Source organism: Trichosurus vulpecula, chromosome 2 (assembly GCF_011100635.1).
Source record: "Trichosurus vulpecula isolate mTriVul1 chromosome 2, mTriVul1.pri, whole genome shotgun sequence".
NCBI lineage: Eukaryota > Metazoa > Chordata > Mammalia > Diprotodontia > Phalangeridae > Trichosurus > Trichosurus vulpecula.
The window spans coordinates 39915478-39934457 of record NC_050574.1 but is presented as its reverse complement, the minus strand read 5'-3'; the positions used below and the strand labels follow the sequence as shown (position 1 = coordinate 39934457).

The window sequence follows — 18980 nt, the reverse complement described above, 5'->3', positions numbered from 1 at the left end:
AGCCCTGGTTTAGGATGCTGGCCTAGCCTAGGCCCTTCCCCTCCACCCCCCACAGACTGTGGGCTCCCTGAGGTCTAGACCATGTCTCCTCCTACTGGTAGGGTAAGGAGTGGGGAGAGAGTGGCCACATCTCTCCAGGCCCAGCTTCCCTGGTCCAGCATTTACTCCCTCCCACATCCAAGTCTCAACCCCCTCTTCTCCAGCCTCTGAGATCATGGTTAAGGCCCTTCCCTGCTCAGGGGCTAAATTTACCTCTGGTTGAAGGAGGGATCTTGCATAGCATCAGTCACCTGAAAGGTCCCATTCAATAGGAATAACGGTAAACATTCAAACCTCAGACCTCAGAAGAGAGGCCACACCTGTCTTTCCCCAGACCAGACAGACTGTAAGTGTATTGAGTGATTTCTGAGGCCAAGGCCCTCCCCTCCTTTAATTGTGAAGTATTTACAGTCATAAAAAATAGAGTCAGACCTGGAAGATCCCTGCCCTCTGCCCCTCTGCCTCCAATATCATTGGCAGATTCTTTCATGGAAAGGTGGGAGCAACCACCAGTCGGGAGATAATCTCCCCCCTCCACACTGCCACTGCCAGAAAGCAATGAAGCGGTGGCTCCTGCCCTGTGGGAAGGCAGAGAAGCACTGTATGACATTCCATTGGGAAAACAAGAGCTCCATATATCTGGGAGGGGGGAAGAGGAGCAGAACCTTTTGTCTGGGATTTAGGGTGGGCATGGATTACTTGCTGATGTCAGCCTGGGGGAGTGAAGAATGATATTTGGAAATATTTCATGTCCAGTGTCATAGCAATGGGCTAGAAGGAGAATCTTGGGAAAAGGTGGAGTCCTAGGGAGGGGGAGTGGGGAACAGGAGGCTGGGTAGGGATGGGTTGCTACCAGTGGTGAGCAGGGTATGGATTCACAGACCCAATCCAAGAGAAAAGGCCACATGAGACCATCCCATTCCAATAATCAAGATAACCCAAGGAAGGCTGGTCTGGGATAAGAGATCTCCACTGAAATACCCCCAAGAGATAGGAGTTCTCCATGGACCAAAAAAGGGTGGCAGGGGAGTAGAAATGTCAAGCTGGACCACCACATGATTGGATCCAAGGGGCAGGGATATGGAGGGGGCAGGTCCAATGGGAATAACCCACCTTGCTGGAGTGGAGGCTTCTTAATATGCCACAGAGAAAGGGAAGAAAGGTGAGGGGATGCCTGGTATAAGGGAATGGGTTTGAGGAACTGGGAGAGAAGATTTCAATGTGAGGAGGGCTGAGGGGGCAGGAGGTGGAGATGACTTCTGGATGGCAGCACAATGACCAATTCTTTACTCCCAGGGGGATGCCAATGGAACATGAAGTAGAAAGTGGCCAATCCCATAATAAGAAACAAGAAGACCAGGGGGGTGGGGGTGGGGGTGGGAAATGTCACACAGGACCATCAAATGCCACAAGAAGTGGTGCACTCCAAAAGGAGGTACCATGGGTGCTGGCCAAGCATCCCATTCAAGGGGGCCCAAAAGAACATGCCGCCAGCAGGGGGCAGTGTGCAGAGGGCAGATGATGGCAGCATCCAAGGGAACCAGTCCCCGGGTAACTGGTCAGGGAAGCTTCTATTTCCCCTTTTTGTCTAGTAGTTCCTTGAGCTCTTTGACCTGGGTCCGTAGCTCATCGATGGTCCCCAGGTGGCGGGAGACCTCTCTCTGCTGTGTCTGCAGGGCTTCCACAGTCAAGGCTAGGGTGGTCAGCTCAACCTGAAGTGATTCCAAGGTCTGACGCTGCTCTTCCTCCTTGCGTCGGGTGTGGCCAGATTGACGGATGTACTCAAGGACCAGGCAGGTGCCGCCCACCAGGAAGATGGTGGCTTCGCCCAGCAGCTCAGCCCCGAGTTCTGCTGCGGCCTCCTCGTTGAGGGGTTTAATTGTGGCTCCTCGGAAGCCCAGGATCCGCATCTTTGTCCGCATTTCCACCCAGTGGTACACTGCAGAGATGAGGGAGGGCTTGGGTGAGGCCAGAGCTGGGGGCCAGGGCCAGAGAAGGCACTGACCACCTCCAAGAAAGTGGGCAAATTCCTTTCCCTCTCTAGGCCTCAGTTTCCCCATCAGTGAAAACAAAATAGCCTCTAAGATCCCAGTTCTAAAACTCAGTCTGATGCGTAACCTTGGCCAAGTCACTTCCCCTCTGAAGAGACCTCAATTCCCTCTTATGCTGAAGTGGACCAGAGAGACAGTTCTAAAGAGGAAGGGGGTGGGGCTGGGGGAAGGGAGAAGAAAAACATAGCTTCACAGGGGTTCTCAGCCTGGGGTCTCAGCTGACTGTCAAGGAGAACTGGGAACGACTTCGGGGGATTGGTTGGTGAGCCGGTGAAATTGGGAGAAACGTCTTTCAATGGAATTGGGTCTCTTGGTAATCCTATGTACTCTATCTTATGCATTTAAGATCTTTACTCTGGGAGAGGGTCCATAAGTTCACCATCCTGACTTCCAAAGGGGCCCATGACACAACCAAGGTCAAGAACCCCTGCCACAGACAGTGAACAAAATGTAGGAAGTGGAATACATGCCCAAGAACTCCCAGGGCACAAAGATCCAAGGATGGAGCCAGCAAGAGAATTTGGCCTCAGAGGTCTAGAAGTGGGGGCACGCAGCACAGGCAGTGGGCCCTGGGCATCCAAAAGCAAGGACAGAAAGTTGAGATAGGGACCACTGTGGTTTGCTCGGAACTGGAATGAGCGAAGCTGCTGGCTGTGGTAGAAGAGAAAGACCACTGGATGTTAGGAAGCCATACTCGCACAAGAACACTGAGGTAACAGACTAGTGAAGTGGTAGGAAACATCTGGGTGAAGATAAACCAGGCAGAAATATATCATAGTCCTCCCAGGCAGAAAGAGAAAGAGATAGGGAGTTTGGAAAAGAAGAGGGAAGCTAGATGGAGCACTGGTTAGAGCACCAGGCCTGGAATCTGAATCATCATCCTCCTGAGTTCAAATCCAGCCTCAGACACTTACCAGCCGTGTGACCCTGGGCAGGTCACTAGATCCTATTTACCTCAGTTTCCTCATCTATAAAATGATCTGGAAAAGGAACTGGCAAACCACTGCAGTATTTTTGCCAAGAAAACCCCAGATAGGATCACAAAGAGTCAGGCATGACTGAAAAATGACTTAACAACAAAATGTTCATTTCAGTTTTCCCAAACTGGAGGAACCAGGGACAGGATATGCTGATCTGAACCCAACTGTCACCAGCAAAGAGGGAATGGTTACTTTAGTGAAAGAACAGGAATCTTAGGAGACAAGTGATTATTCTAACTTTGAATGTGAGGGTAGCAGGGTCCTCTCTATGGAGGCAAGTTGGGGATCATCAGATAGAGATTCTAGATTCACGAAAACAGCTCTGAAAAGATTCGCCCTCCCCAGCTACAAAATGCCATCGGGAAAGCCAACCCAAACTAAATTTTGGAGACAGAGTCAATTCCCAGGAGCAAATATATGCTATGGCTTCCCACAGCACTGCTATATAATCTTAGCTGGCATTCAGAGGGCCCAAGGCCCAGGAGGTGCTAGGCCCTGTCGGACTACACTGCCACATTCTGGGGCGGGCAGGGGGAGAAAGGGGACACTTGGAGAGACAATGAAAAGCCAGACTGTGGCCCAAAGAAGAGAGCCCTTGCATCATCCTCTATGTGGTCTAGCGGAAGGAAGAGAATGGTTAGCTTAAAAGAGAAGATTCATGGAGGAACAAGATACACTTTGAAGAAGCGTCACTAGGAAGGGGATTCCCCTGCTTTTCCTTATCTTGGGAGGGCAGAGCTGGGCACAGTGGGCATAGCCTGCCAAGAGGACATTTCAGGAAGCCTAACAGTCAGAGCCACCACAGGTGGATTCCCCAACATGGGGCATCTACAAGCCACACTGTTTGTAAAAGGGGAAGAAAATCATCAGATCTGGGTGGAACCAAAGGGGCCTGGAGGCCTCTTCCAGTTTCTTTGGGCTCTGTGAGTCCACGAAACAATCCCAAGGAGGAGAAGAGGTTGTCTAAAGGGCCATATGTGAATGTATTAAAAAGACACCTCGGTCGATGGAAGCAAGGTCAGGCAGAATCCCATAGAGACAGCCTGGGAACAGAAACTGAGACTAATACTAGGCTTACAAGGAGAGCTGGGGACAGCAAAAAGGTTTTGGAAATCTATACTGGGGAAAGAGGAGGCTAAAAGGGGAAAGAACATTGCCTAGGGGCAGCCAGAATGCTGATGGGCCCAAATAGAAGAGCTTCTGTTTGTCCTGCCAGAGACATTGATCTTTGGACTAGAAGGGTCAGGACAAAATGGCCAATGTGGAGATGACAGCCCAGGTAAATAAGTGGCCAGGAAGAGGGTATGGGGCTGCCCTTGATGACGAGGCCCTGACAGACGATTTCCCAGGAAAATTCCAGAACTGAAAGCAAAGGATGGGATGCTTGAGTGGTCTATGGAAGCCTGTGGCACACAGGAGGGCCACCAATTCAGGACTACAGATGGGAAAATATTCTGGTTTTCCAAAAAGTGCCACCTGAAAAGTAGAGGCTGCTGCGCTCCTGGCAGTCCGGCTGAAACAGAATGTGGTGGGCAGAGTCATCACTGATGGTGTCATGACCACTTGAAGGGTCTGCAGTGCTGTGGTCCAAGGATCTGTGGTGGGCTCTGTAATCGGTGTAGATAGAAATCCTTCCCCACTGGGAGCCAGGTGGGGTGGCTAACCCCTGGAGGAAGGGTTCAAGCTTGAGAGAGCTCAAGAAAGGGGATAGACTAAGGAGCTGTCCATTTACAGCTCGGTCAGTCAGTCAAGACAGGCTCATTGACAGGCAGACCTCAAGAAGATGGTTGGAACCGAACACAGGGTGCCAGAGCAGAGTGGCCAGAGCAGGAGACCTCGGAAGCAGCAGTCCTCTGGGCAGACTGATCATCTGAGACTAAGGAGAAGTGGTATTTTTCAAAGGTAAAGAGAACGCCGGGCTCTATTCTCCTTCACAGGGGTCCCGGGGCTCTGCCCTTAGAGTGAGAGGCTTATCTGGTCCCCATTCCTGGGCTGGGGTGAGGAGAGAATGTGAAGCTAGGCTTTTGGAAGGTAACAGAATGCTGGGCTCTGGGATTCGCTAAAACCTGAGTTCGAATGTGACATCGGACGCTTACTAGCTGGGTGACCCTTGATCATCTAAGCCTCAGTTTTCTAGTATGCAACATGGGGGTGACAACATCCCCTCCCTCCCAGGGTTGCTGTGAGCCTCAAATGCAAACTTAAAAGCCCCGTACAAGTGCTGGCTACGTCTGCCCCTGGCCCCGGGCCCTCGACACAGTCTATACTGTCTCCCATTGGCTCATGGCCACAGGACACCCTAGGTCCGTTTTAGAAATGAGGACACTAGGCATCAGAGAGGGTCAGTGACTTCCCCAGGGCCGCACAGCACCTAAGGAGCGGGGATGCGGCTGGAACCCAGGTTCACTCCCCCTGCATCCCAAGCTGGAGTGCTGAACCTGACACACAGAATCGACAGGGATCTCTGGAGACCAGAACTCTGAGCCCTGCGAAGTCCTCCCCTCCCCACCCCGAGGTCTCACTAACCCCGAAGCCCCGCCCCGTCTCTGTCATTCCTCCGGCTCAAAGTCAAACTTGCCCGCCCTTCTAGCCTCTCCATTGGTTAGAGTCGCCGTCCGTCCCAGCACTGCGACTCCCCCATTGGCTCGCCGTGCTTCCACGAGGGCGTGGGAGAGACGAAAAAGGGTGAGCCGGAGGGCGGAGGCCTCCAGCCATTGGCCGGCGTAGAGAGCACGCGGCGCCCCCATTGGGCTAGCTGGCCGTCCGGAGAGGAGGGGGAGAGAACGGGAACAGACCCGCCTCTCCGGCGCGCGACAGCCTCTCCTGATTGGCCAAAGCAGGTCGCGCACCGCTTCGCGATTGGCCACCCAGGTCAGGGGGAAAGGGGGCGGGACTCGAGGTCCGGAAAGGACCATCGCGGGGAACGGGAGGGGGATTCTGGGGTCCGGCTTACGCTGGGCGGGTGGCAGGCAGATGTAGGTCCGAAAGAAGTGGCTCCGGCGCGCCCCCTCCTTAATCCTTTGGGCTAGCGGCTTGCTCAACTGCCGCACGCCCAGGTACAGCAGCTTCGCCATTGGGAACGCGCCCACCACCATCTTGGCGGCCGCACGTGCGTCACGGCCAGGCCGGGGGACAGCCGGGCGTGGACCCTCGGCGCACGCGCACGTCACTGGCGTAGCCGGTTAGCGGTTGACGGGGTGGGAGCCTGTGCGCACGCGCCTCTCCGTCTGTGAGGGGCGCGGTGGCGTCACCACGTCCCGCCTGACGCTGCGCGTCTTTGCCCTCATCAATATGTAAATAAGTCTTATTCCCGCGGAGGTGGAGGCGGGGGAATGCGCGCAGGTTTTTTCGGGAGGCGGACCGGCCAATGTGACGTGACGAATCTTGACTGTGACGTCACGCCCCATGAGGCGATTAATTAGTGCTGATTAATCAGCGAGTTGGTCTTCAGAGACCGAATCTCTCACTGACCCCAGCAGCCCGGAAGTGGAGCGTCGCCCCTCACCCACCTCCACGGGCCTGGGGAAAAACTCGCCCATCCCCCTTATTCTCCTCTCCCTTCCAACCCTCTCTCTGTCTTTTTCCCCTCTCCCCAACTCCGTTCCCTTTCTCCCCCCCTTCCCTGCCCCCTCTCTTAGCTTCCCCCTTCCCGTCCTTTCCTCTTCTTTCTTTGTCCTTTCCCCTCTTCCTCCCATTTCCCCCTATTCTCTGCTCCTTCCCTTATGTTTTCCCGTCTTCCTCTCTTTGCGTTTCCCCATACCCCCCTCTACCTTTCCCCCTCTCCCTCCCTGCTCTGTCTCTGCTCCTTCCCTTATCCCTTATCCCTTCTCCCCCTCCTTTCCCCCTCTCCCTCCCTGCTCTGTCTCTGCTCCTTCCCTTATCCCTTATCCCTTCTCCCCCTCCTTTCCCTCTCTCCCTCCCTGCTCCCTCTCTGCTCCTTCCCTTCTTTTCCCTCTCTCCTTCCCTGCTCCCTCTCTGCTCCTTCCCTTATCTTTTCCCGTCCTCCTCCCTTTGCCCTTCCCCATACCCCCCTCTTCCTTTCCCCCTCTCACTCCCTGCTCCCTCTCTGCTCCTTCCCTTATCCCTTCCCCCCTTCCTTTCTCTCTCTGCTTCCCTGCTCCCTCTCTGCTCCTTCCCTTCTTTTCTCTCTCTCCTTCCACTGCTCCCTCTCTGCTCCTTCCCTTATCTTTTCCCATTCTCCTCTCTTTGCCCTTCCCCATACCCCCCTCTTCCTTTCCCCTTCTCTCATCCCTTCCCCCCTTTCCCTCCCCTGCTCCCTCTCTGCTCCTTGCCTTTTTTCCCCCTCTCCTTCCCCTGCTCCCTCTCTGCTCCTTCCCTTATCCCTTCCCTTCTTCCTTTCCCCCTCTCCCTGCCATTAGAGGGCTCCTTCCCCATACCCCCTTGTCCTTTCCCCCTCCCTGCCCTGTCTTTACCTCTACCCCTGTCCTTCTTTTCCTTCCCTCTTTCCTTTTTTTTCCCCAGTCTTTTCCAAACCTCCTCACTGCCCTCTTGCCCTCCCTTGCCCTTTTCCCTCCTCCCTTCCCTGCCCCTCTCCTCCAGAGGTGGTGGGAAATTCTTCCTCTCCCCAGTCTCCAACACCTGTGAGAAATCTTTCCCCTCACTTACATGGGATCCTGGGAAACTTCTCACCATCTCTAGAGAGTTTTGGAAGATCCTTCTCCTTTTCCATTAGAAGTAATGGGCATCTTTAGACCGTCCAGTGCCTGCCTGGGTACTGTCATGAACTCCTCCCCACTTCCATGGAAGATCCCTTCTCTCTGCACAAGAGGGCTGTGGAAAACTTTGTTCTAATTCAGCCCGGGTTGTGAGAAGGGCCTCCTTTCCCCCATGGATGAACTGTGGGAGAGCCTTTCCTAATGCCATTAAGAACTGTGGGAACAGACTTTCATGAAGGACCCTTTCCTCTTCCACCAAGGACTTTAAGAAACTCTCCCCCTTCGCAACAGGGAGTATGGATGGAAAACTGTCCCTCATGGGAGCATTGTGGGAGATCCATTACTTTTTGAACAGGGACTGTGAGAAATTCTCACTGTTGTCCACTGGAGGCAGTGGGGAACTGCCCGAAGGTCTCTTCACCCTTTTCTCTTGAAATCCCATTTTGTGGGTGAGATGTGACTACTGTCAGCTTGCCTTGGAGTTGACATCGGCCCCCTCCTCAGTCTATGGTCTCTGAAAGGGCCATATGAGAGTGCTCAGACTAAAAGATGTTTAAAGATTGTCTAATTTCTCATGTGGCCATTCTACAGCTAGAAAAATTGAAGTGGGGGAAACAGCCTAAGTATCCCTTCCTAACCATTAGAACTCTACAAAAATGACTGCCTTGGAGCAGAATGCTATCTGGGTCTCTGAAAGTATCCAAGCAAATGATAGATGATTCAGGTCAGGGAGGCCATATGAGGGAGTCCTTCACTGGGCAGGAAGTTAGGCCCTATGCTCTCTGAGAACCCTTCCATCAATGAGTTTTTATGGATTAATTCAATAATCCCTTCCTGAGGGGGCTGGGTCCCAGTATGCCTTATGGAGGGAGCTGCCTGGCTAGCTGAAGGATGGGAGACAAAGCCATCACATCTTTGAGGGGATGCTGACAAGCTGGGTCATGCCTAAAGCAGGGATATCAGAGAAAGAGGGGAGGGAGGAACTAGAAACCAGGCCAGAAAAGGGTCAGCTGAAGGACCTTGGGAGTTTTAGCCTAGAGAAGAGGAAACTGGCAGGAAACAAATAGTTGACATTTTTTATGGTCTGGAAAGTGCTTTACACATGTGATGTTCTCTGGTCCTCACAACAGCCCTGTGAGGTAGGTGCTATGGGTATTACCCCATATTTCAGGTGAGGAAACTGAGGTTCTGAGAGGTGAGCTGACTCACCCAGGGTCACACAGCTAGCCAGTGTTAAAGGTGTGATTCAAACCCAGGTCTCCTGAATGGAAGTACAGTGTTCTCCCTACAACACACCCACAACCAAAAGATTTAGAACTGGAGTCTTAGAGGCCATACCAAGAAAGAATCCAAGGACCAGAAAGAGGAAGGGGCTTTCCCCCAAATCTCACAACTGGTAATTGGCCCCGTGGGGATTTCCAACCAGTCTCTCACTCCAGATCCAGCAGTCTTCCCCCCATGTCTCACATACTTTGGAAAGTTACTGTATTCAAGTGTGGAAAGGACTGTTAGGTAGAAAAGGAGTCAGACACGGTTTGTTTGCTCAAGGAGGATAGAGACAGGGAAAGTGGGGAAAGACATTTCCGAGAAACAGATTTCAGCTGGGTCCGCAGAAGAAATGTTTAACAGTTGGGTTGAACCCTTCTATTCCCCAGCAATGTATTTGAGAGTTGGGGGACCTGGCTTCTTGTCCATGCCCTGATGTGGACTCCCTCTGTGACCTCAGAGAAGTCACTTTACCTTGCTGGGTCTGGAGTGGGGCAGGGTTTGGACAAGATGGTCTCCAGTCCCCTTCCAGGCCTGACGTTCTGGAATAGCTGGACACAGGCTCTTTTTCAAAACCAAATGGAGGCTTGTTGACTGAGGACCTTACCAAGAGGCAGGAGGGATCTTAAGGACAAATCACAGGCTGACCAACTTTCCCGAGCTGGGAAGTCACCTCAAAGTAGCAGGGGTCGGGATGGGTTGCACAAAATTCCTGGGGGGTGGAGGCCCAAGGGCATATTTAGAGCAGTCTGTTAGAGGGGAAAGGGGCCAGAAGGGGCCCTGAAAGACACTAGAAGATCCAAACACCTTCCTCATCCACTCCACAGTCCCATTCCGAGGGAGTACAAAGATTCAGAAGCATGGAGTGATTTGCCTGAGATCTTGCAGCTGGTTATTTGGTCTAAAACTCAAGTGTTCAGATTCACACTGTCTTAAGCTTTTTCCAGTCTATGGTGCTTTGGGGATAACTGCATACAGATATCTTTGAGTCAAAATGTGCTTCGCAGAGTCCAGGGGAAAAGAAGACACATGTTCATAGTCCCCTCTTCTGTTCCTTCCAGTTAGAATTTATAGTATGTCAGAGACCAGAGGGACCTTAGAACATAGGATGTCAGAGTTGGGAGGGACCTTAGAAAATAGGATGAGATGTCAGAGTTGGGAGGGTTAGAACATAGGATGTCAGAGTTGGGAGGAACTTTAGAACACAATGTCAACATGTTAATGGACAGAGAATGTCAGAGCTAGGAGGGACCTCAGGACACAGGATGTCAGTGCTTTTCTAAAGGGCTTAAAAACATGTTACGTAGAAAGTTAGAACTGGGAGAGGCCTTAGGACATAATGTTAGAAATAGGAGGTAGTGAAAAGATAGAATGTTAAAGCTTGAAAGTACTTTAGAACATAGAAAATCGGAGCTCAGGAGAACCTCAGAGTCTGTGAATGTGAGCTGGAGGGGACTTTAAAACAGAATGTCTTGAATAATGTGGAAATATGTTTAACATGATTGTACATGTATAACATATCAGATTGCTTGCTGTCTTGGGGAGAGAGAAAACTTGGAACTCAAAATCTTATAAAAATGAATGTTGAAGACTAACTTTACATGTAATTGGAAAAAAAAATAAAACACTATAAAAGAAAAAAAAACAATATCCAAGCTTAGAAGTACCTTAGGACACAGAATGTTAGCTAGAAAACAGAACACAGGATGTCAGAAGTAGAAGGAACCCTAGAACTTGGAATATCAAAGCTAAGAGAACCCTTGGAAGCTGTGTAGTCCAACTACCCCCTCCTCAGGAGACCCCTAGCTTTAGAGTGAGAGGGCCTAAGGCTCAGAGAGGAGGAACAGTTTGCCCGAGGTCACACAGTCAGAAAGTAACAAGCCACAATTTGAACTCTGGCTTCCTGGCTCCTAGCCCAGGGCACTCTCCACCCCTACCATTGCTGTCTCTACAATAAACAAATAAGTGATGATAATATAATATTCTGGCTCCTTCCTCAGCTCCCAATCTTAGTCCGTCGCAAACACTTCCTGTGTCTCACTCTCCACACCCTCTCCCATCCCCCCCTCCTTGAATCACTTTCCTCATTTAGAGAATTTTTCCCATTCCTTCCCCCTACCCCCACCCCCATGCCCCCAGCATTTCCCAGTATGGGTTTCCAGGAATCTCTGGGGGTACAGTGGAGGACTGACCCTTGATGTCACTCACCCCCCCCCAACCCAGCCCGTCCATTCCTAGTGGGAGGAGGGTGGAAGCATCCAAAAGGGTTAAAGTTTAAACAATGCTTTGAGATCATCAGTCCATTTTACCCCTTTCTTCCTTATTCAGAAAGACTGGGGCCGGAGAGGGGGGGGGGAGGTGCGGGGGTGGGGGGGTGGGGAGGGGTGCAAGTTAAATAGAGGGAAGACTCCTCCTAGTAGCCTGGATAGGTGGGAGGGAAAGAGAGGAGGCTGATACTGGATGGCAGCTGGAGAAATCTCCCCAACCCTCCCTCCTACCCGCCCTCCCCTCCAGGGGCGTGTGAACTGAAGCAAGGGGCAGGAAAGAGAGCCTGGGGGGACCCTGCAGCTGCTCACAGGATCATAGATTTTAGAAATGGAACGGGCCTTAGTCCCACACTGTCCAGGGACCTATATTAACTTGACAAACATTTCTCTGCTCCTGTACACCAGCCCAGCCCAGCTTGTCTGCTCTTTCTCTCTCTCCACTCTCCCTCCCTCCCTTTCTCCTCTCTCTCTCCCCCCCCCTCTTCTCTCTCTCTCTCTTCTCTCTCTCTCTCTCTCTCTCTCTCTCTCTCTCTCTCTCCCTCCCTCCTTTCTTCCCTCCCCCCCCCAGTAGGAAGCTAGACATTTTCCTGAAGCCTGTGACTTGCAAGGGACAAGGGAGAAATGTGGAAGAAAAGAAGGAAAGATCCCTTCCCAGTAGAACTTTAGAGCCATCCAACAGACAAGAGATAGGGAAATCAAGGCAAAGGGATTTACTCAAGGCCACCCAGCCCATGATCTCCGGTGCTGGCATCTACCTCAGGGAGCATCTCTGGCTCACTGGTCTTTCCATAGCACCTTCACTTTCTCCCCTGCTCCCAGCCTCCTCTCCTCCTTACCACCTCCTCTCTCTCCAACCTTCTCCAGTCCTTGCCTTTCCCACTGTTTAGGCCGCAACCCTATCCTCTCCACTATGGAACAAAATGAATGCTCCCTCTCCATCTTGGCTCATGCCCACTTTATGGATATTCACACAAGATTCATTTGCATCTCATTTGCACATAAGAGACAGGGGGTGGGACAATACGGGGCAGACTCCACCAGAGGCTGGGGTCCAGCGGAGAGGCTGGTGGAGTAGGGTCACTGAGAGGGCGGCAGCATCTTGAGCTGCACGTCATCCCCTCGCGAGTGGGAGTGGGAGACCAGGGCCCCTCCCCAGCTGCAGCGGCCCACACTGTTCCTCTTGGATGCCAGCGGGGTCTCCAGGGTCAGAGAGGCGTTGGCCATCTCCTGAGGCTTGTCGCTGGCCAGGAATCGCAGGAGGCTGTGCAGGGCCTTGGCCACGTCGCCGCGGGCGCCCTCGTTGACGAAGCAGTAGAGGATGGGGTCGGCCACACAGTTGAGACTGGTGAAGGCCAGCGAGCTGTGGTAGGCAGCGAAGACCTTCTCCTCGAAGGCGCAGTCCCAGGGGTGGCCCAGATAGACCGCGCTGCGCGACAGCAGGAGCACGTGGTAGGGCGCGAAGCAGACCAGCACAATGGCGATGAGGCTCAAAGCCAGCCGCTTGATCTTGGCCTTCTCCTGGCGCTCGGTGGACACGCTGCTGCGCACCGCGCGCAGGATGCCCCAATAGGAGAAGAGCATGAGAGCCCAGGGGAAGAGGAAGCCGATGAAGATGCGGTAGAGATTCATCCAGGCCACCCAGCCCTCCATGGGGAACTTCTCAAAGCAAAAGGTGTGGTTGTAGCGGTCCCGAAAGAGCTCGTCGTGGAAGAGCGGGGCCGAGTTGGCGCCCAGCTCCGTGGCCCACACCACGGAGCTCACAGCCACCGCCGTCTTGACGCGTCGCAGGCGGGCGAAGCGCAGGGGGTGGGCCACGGCCAGGTAGCGGTCCACGGAGATGCAGCAGAGGAAGGCGATACTGATGTAGATATTGGTGTAGAAGACGAATCCGAAGAGCTTGCACGAACCGCGCCCGTGAATCCAGTTATCGTGGTGCAGAAAGTAGTCGACCCACAGAGGGAGCGTGGCGATGTACAGCAGGTCAGCGATGCTCAGGTTCATTAGATAGACGCCTAGCTCGTTGTGCTGGCGGACCTGGCGGTAGGCAGCCCACAGGGCTAGGCAGTTGGTGGGCAGCCCGATGCCCATGACGATGATGTAGAGGGAGGGTGGGAACAGGTGGTCCACCCTCGAGTCCACGTGACATTCCTCCAGCGTGGTATTGCCCATCGTGGGCAACGGAAGGGCAGGGGTGCACCCCCTGACCCAGGTGGGCGGTGGGGCCTCCAGAGGCTGGAAGGCAGGAGGCCATTGGGGCCCCCCTATCCCCTCCAGGGGACTCAGGGACACATGATCAAGGGGAGCACAGGGAGCTGAAGGGATGGGAGACAGAGAGCTTAGAAGGCTTCGGGAAAGCAAGTAAGGGAGGGTCGCGGGGCACGGGAAGGGGTAATTAATAGGACAGGTGAGAGAAATAAGTGTAGGTAGTGTTGGGACGGTGGATCCCTCAGCCTGTCCCCTTTCCTCAGAGAGCCTGGGGACAGTTAAGTGGAAGAGGGCTATGAAATCCTAGAAAAATAAGGAGAGAACAGGAAAGGCAGTATCTAGGACACTTGGGAGAGTAAGGGAGGGACTGGGAGGGAGTGGCGCTGTAAGAATGGGGATGGTGAGTGCTGAGACCCTTAGTCTTCTCCCTCAGAAAATCAGGCGAGTTGCAAGAGTGGGGGAAGGGGAGAAGGCCAAGGTCTTTGGGAAATGAGGGTCGGAATGGGGGTCAGTGTGGAGGAAGTAGAAATAGAAGGTGAGAGGGAGCAGTTTCAGGCTAGGGGGTTAGGTGTGTCAGTGAGATTCTTGGGGTGTTTCTGGTTGGAGATTTGGCTGAGTTATGCCCCTCTACCTCCAACAAGCTGGCTTGAGAGTCTGAAATTCCTCCTGTGTTAAAAGAAAGAAGCAGGAGTGTAAGGGTTATAGAAGGAGAGTGAATGCTCAGCCCTTCCCATACTGCCGCCAATTTCCATTTAATCCCATGAGTACTTATGAAAAGAATGGGGGAAGGGTCAGCCGGGGAGGGTGAAAAGAAAGCCAGGTAGGATTTAGAAGACCTGAAGTTCAAATCCGCACACGCTGGGACCTTGGACATCTCTTTTGGGCTGTAGAGGACTTGATTTTCTCTACAAAATGAGGAAGTTCAGGGCACCAGATGACATCTCAAGTTTCCCAGTACATGATTCCATGGGTCTCTGCTGTCCCCTCCTACCTAACCCATCATCAGATTCAGTGGCTGCCAAAGGATGGAGCTGTCAGTTTCAAGTCACCCAAGAGAAGTAGGTCCCTCCATCTGAAGGCAAAATATCCACCCTAAGAAGCAGAATCCTGGAGAAAAAATCCAGGCCTTCCAAGACCCACCTCACCGGTTGGAGTCTCCCCTGAGGATACTGGAAAATCACCTAGCAGGCAGTTAATCAATAAGCATTTATTAAGTACCTACTAGATGCTAGGCACATGCAAAGCCTTGGGAATAAATATGGAGAACAGCAAAAGACAGCCTCTAGCCTCAAGGAGCTCATAATTTGATGGCAAGAGAAAGCGTGGATACAAATAGGACAAACAAAGCTCTGAACAGGATAAACTGGAGCTATTAAGAGAGGGAAGGCACTAGCCTGATATAACACAGAACAGTCAAACGAACAGAACAGTAAAAGGAGAGACAAATATGCTCAAACATGCAGTAGTTCCCATGCACAGCAGTAAACACAGTTCCATTCAAGGCACACCACACAGACAGGCACAGGATAACAACTGTCAGTTCTAGAACGCTTTAGGGTTTGCTGTGCTCTTTCCTCACAGCAAGAATCCCGACACAGGGAAATCCCGCTGTACTGAGATAGAAACTGAAATGTAGGGAGGGAATGCAATTTCTCAACGCTTGCCCAGCTAGGACAGAGTAGAGAGGGGACTCAGCAGGGTCTCAGGTCTAGAGCTGGAAAGGGCTTTAGAGATTATCTAGTCCAACTGCCATATTTTGCAGACTAGGAAACTGAGGCCCAGAGAGAGGAAAGACTTGCCTCTCAGACGTCACATATGTAGTAAGAAGCTGGGATTCTAACCCAGGCCTCCTGACTCTCAGCCTAGGGCTGGAGCCCTCCCCCTCATACTGTATCTAGCAAATCTGATCCTCATTCCTTGCATTGGTAAAGTAACCTGGAGTTACCCAAAGGTGTGTGACTTCTGCTCCGTGGGTGTGCACATGTGTAAGACACATATGCATATGTATGAAGGGGATCTTGGGTGTGTGTTCTCTGGGGCTCAGCCTGCCCTTCTGGCCTGGCTGTATTCCCCTGGCTCCAAAGCATGAGAGCAGTCTCTTAATCCACCAAGAGAAAGGTCAAGTCTGCTTGGCAACCCTGGCCCCTTGCCTGGCCCCAAACAATTCCCATACCTTAACATCTATCCTATCCTTCCCATTGGGAGCTGGGATAGTGACTACCTGGCTCTGTCCCTCAGTCTCCTACCCATTCGTCCCCTTTGTCCTTAAGCCTTCCCTCTCAGACCCTCAGTTTACCCTCTGATCCTTAAGTATTCCTCACTCCTTGTCCCTAATTTTCCTTTCATCAGTCCCTTAGTCTCTCCCACCAGCTTCCTCTGTGTCCCTTCTTTCTGTACCCATCAATCTTCCCTCTCTCTTCTTTAGTCTCCCTCTCTGCTTTACAACCTCTTTCCCTCAATGTCCCTTTTCTTCTGATCTGTCTTCCCTTGGTCTCTCAGCCAGCCTTTCTATCCTATCCTTTTTCCCCATCTTTATCACTGTCTCCCTCTCTGTCCTTCAGTCTCTCCCTCTGTCTTCTCCTCAATGGTCCCTCTTTCTATCCCTGTCTCTCTTCAGTCTCTCAGTTTCTCAGCATCTCCTGACCTTCAGCATCTCCTCCCTCTGTCCCTCAATCTTCTTTCTCCATATTCTTCAAGCTGGCTCTCTGTCCTCACTCCTTTCCATCCTCTTCTCTTGGCATGTCCTCGATCTTAGTCTCTCCCATTTTCAGTTTCTCAGTATCCTTTTTCCCATAGCCTCCCTAATTGTTCCCACCTCTGTTCTTCAGTGCCCCTCTATCTTCTAATCTCCCTGTCTCTGACCCATGATCTTTCCTTCAATGTCCCCTCCCTCTGGCTGTCTTCCCTCTTTCTCCCTCCTTCTCTTTTCCTCCATTCCTCAATCTCTCTTCTCCCCAACTCTCTGTCCCTTAGTGTCCCCTGTCTGTGTCCACCAGTCTCTCTACTCTATCAAGTCTTCATGATTTGTCCCAGTCCATCCCCCTCTTCTTTCCCCTTGGTCTCCCTCCACCCTGCCTTTCAGGCTTCTCCCTCAGTCACTCCCCCTCTCCCTCAGTTTCTTCTCTGATAGATTCAATAAATGTCTTTATCTCCCTTACCTGGTGCCCCTTGGGTGCAGAAGAGAAAACCAACCACCCTGTTTCCCGATATCAAGGAAATTCACCTCCCACCCAATCATTTCCTCCTGGGGCGGGAGGAAGTGGGAGGGAGGTATGCTATTGCCCTCCCTCACCCAGAGGAAGGGGACACTTTAGGGCAGTATCTGGGGATTGATCTCACCCCTCTGTCTTGTCTTCTGATTCCAAGTAGTACCCCCAAGAGAACCCCTTTTACAAAGTCCTAGAATCGCACATTAATAGGCTCTTGGAACTTCCGAATGATATTCTTATAATGCAGAATGTTAGAACATACATAGACTGTGAGAACAAGGAAAGACCTTAGAACAGAGGAACCAGAAGAACATAAACTGTTAGAACTGAAAAGCGTCATCAAATACAGAATGTCAAAGTTGGGAAGGTTCGTAAAACATAGACTATCAGAGCTGAAAGTTCCATCTCCCAGTCTGACGGATAAGGAATTGAATTTGCCCAGGGTTACGGAGTCAGTGGGACTAGAACCCACGAGTCTGAATGCTCAGGGTTTTTCCTACTACTACATTGACCCCATGCTTCGTCATACTTTGACTACTCTCCCTCTTCTGCTGCCGGGTGACCCCTCTGGACCACCCCACCCCCTTCCATATATGCGTCTTGGGATTGTCACCCTCCTTTCTTCCCAGAAACTTCTGGAGCTCTGGGCCTGTGAACCCAACCCCCAACCCCCAACCTCCAAGCTCCAACCTCTAGTCTTTGCCACTGACCCCCTCACCTCTTTGTCCTACTCTCACTGGCGGGTAAGGAGGTCTAGGAAGAAAGGCGTTGTGGGAAGGAGAGGTAGGAAGGGAGGAGGAAAGGAGGAGGAAAGGGGCTGCAGAAGCCTTCAGTTTATCTTGATCTTCCTCTGTCTCTGCGTCTTTCTTCTCACCCGTCTCTCATATGTTTCTGTCTTTCTCTGTATGTTTGTCTCTGTCTCTAACTCTCCCTCATCCACATCTCTTTCTGTTTCTCTCCATCATGTCACCCTCATTCCAGCCCCCATTTGGGAAAGAAGCAAAGAGAGAGAGCTGGCGACTTCTACGTCTCTCTCCCTTCATCCTGAGTCAAAGAGCCAGAAAGAGGGAGAGAGACAGCGACCGAAAGAAAGAGGTAGGAAGTGGAACTTCGGTAGAGGGTGGGAAGAGGGGTCGACGAAAGGGAGAAAAGGAGCGGGGCAGAGACACACAGAGACAGAGATAGAGTTAAAGCCACAATGAGGAGGGGTGGGGTGATTCAGAGACAGAGATAGAACAAGAGGATGGGGAAGGAAGGGATGAGGGGTTAGAGCAAACATGGGGCTCCCCTCCCTCATGGACCCCCCCCAGCTTGCTCACCAGCTCCGCCGTCCCCCCGCGCGCGGCCGCCTGCTTCTCCGTCGGTCTCTGTGTCCCCCTCACATCCGCCCCCACCCCCGCCCCTCAGCCCCTCTAACCCGGTTCCCCCAGGGACCGCCTGCCGGCTCCTGCTCCCGCAAGCTGCCCATTAGAGGCTGAAATGTGATCACGCCGGCCGGGCCTCGCTCCCCACCTGGTGTCCAGGACGGCCAGAAACCTGACCCTCCTCCCCCCAGTCCCCCAGCCTTCGACGGCGCCGGCGACGGCTGGACCCGCTCGAAGCCTTGGAGCCCCCACCCCAGATGGAGAGAGACAGTAGCAAGAGGGAAAAGAGGAAGGAAAGAGAGGAAGAAAGATAAAATGAGACTGTCAGAAAAGGGGGCCAAGACAGAGAGAGAGACATGCGGAGAGAGACAGAGAGACAGTCAGAAATCACTGGGCTATAGTGATGGAGAAAGAAGTGCTGTAGAAGAAGAAGGGAACTCAGCTTACAGCCATGGAAAGTGGCTTCTTCTCCCCAGTCCCTTGTCGGGTCCTCCCAGATGGGAGTGCCCTGGGAGCAGCCCCCAGCCTCCCCCAGAGACCAACACCTTCTCTCCTCCTCCTCCCACATCTCCATTCTCTGCTTCTGTCCCAGTCACACCAGCCAAGTTATTAGCTGTCTAGACACAGACCAAATTATAGCCCCCAGCAAGGAAGGAAAGGGGCAGGCATCAAGCTGGGGGTTAACCCCTTGCCCCCCATTTTCCACCCCCTCATTCAGATTCTCTTCTTCCCAGTCCAGCTTCCCTCCCCATCCCTTGTTTTGGTGAGGACCTCCTCAGCTTCTGTCCATAGAGCCTAGAGTAGGAGCTCATAACTTTGGGGGGGTCAGGGACCCTTTGGGCAGTCAGTCTGGGGAAGTCTGTGGACCCCTTCTCAAAATTATGTTGTTAAATGCATAAAGTTAAATCTGCAGGAAATGAAGT

The 18980-nt window shown here is 52.4% G+C and overlaps 2 protein-coding genes across 4 annotated transcripts; both read right to left on the bottom strand.

Moving 5' to 3' along the window:
* Nucleotides 1-390: 390 nt before the first annotated feature.
* OPA3 (outer mitochondrial membrane lipid metabolism regulator OPA3) lies at nucleotides 391-6609 on the bottom strand. The gene is given in 4 exon segments (XM_036743670.1): nucleotides 391-1978; nucleotides 6024-6246; nucleotides 6248-6458; nucleotides 6542-6609. Coding segments are annotated over 4 exon segments (870 nt in total). The 3' UTR covers nucleotides 391-1610.
* Nucleotides 6610-12213: 5604 nt separating this feature from the next.
* GPR4 (G protein-coupled receptor 4) lies at nucleotides 12214-18622 on the bottom strand. 3 transcript variants are annotated; one of them, XM_036743119.1, is made up of 2 exons: nucleotides 18505-18622; nucleotides 12214-14150 (listed from the first exon to the last, which is right to left on the bottom strand). In XM_036743119.1, the coding sequence occupies exon 2, from the start codon at nucleotides 13446-13448 to the stop codon at nucleotides 12357-12359; it is 1092 nt and encodes a 363-aa protein (XP_036599014.1). In that variant the 5' UTR covers nucleotides 13449-14150; nucleotides 18505-18622; the 3' UTR covers nucleotides 12214-12356. The 3 variants fall into 3 exon arrangements, with proteins under 3 accessions (XP_036599014.1, XP_036599016.1, XP_036599015.1); XM_036743121.1 differs by lacking the exon at nucleotides 18505-18622 and adding an exon at nucleotides 18013-18053; XM_036743120.1 differs by lacking the exon at nucleotides 18505-18622 and adding an exon at nucleotides 16643-16689.
* Between the last annotated feature and the right edge of the window lie 358 nt (nucleotides 18623-18980).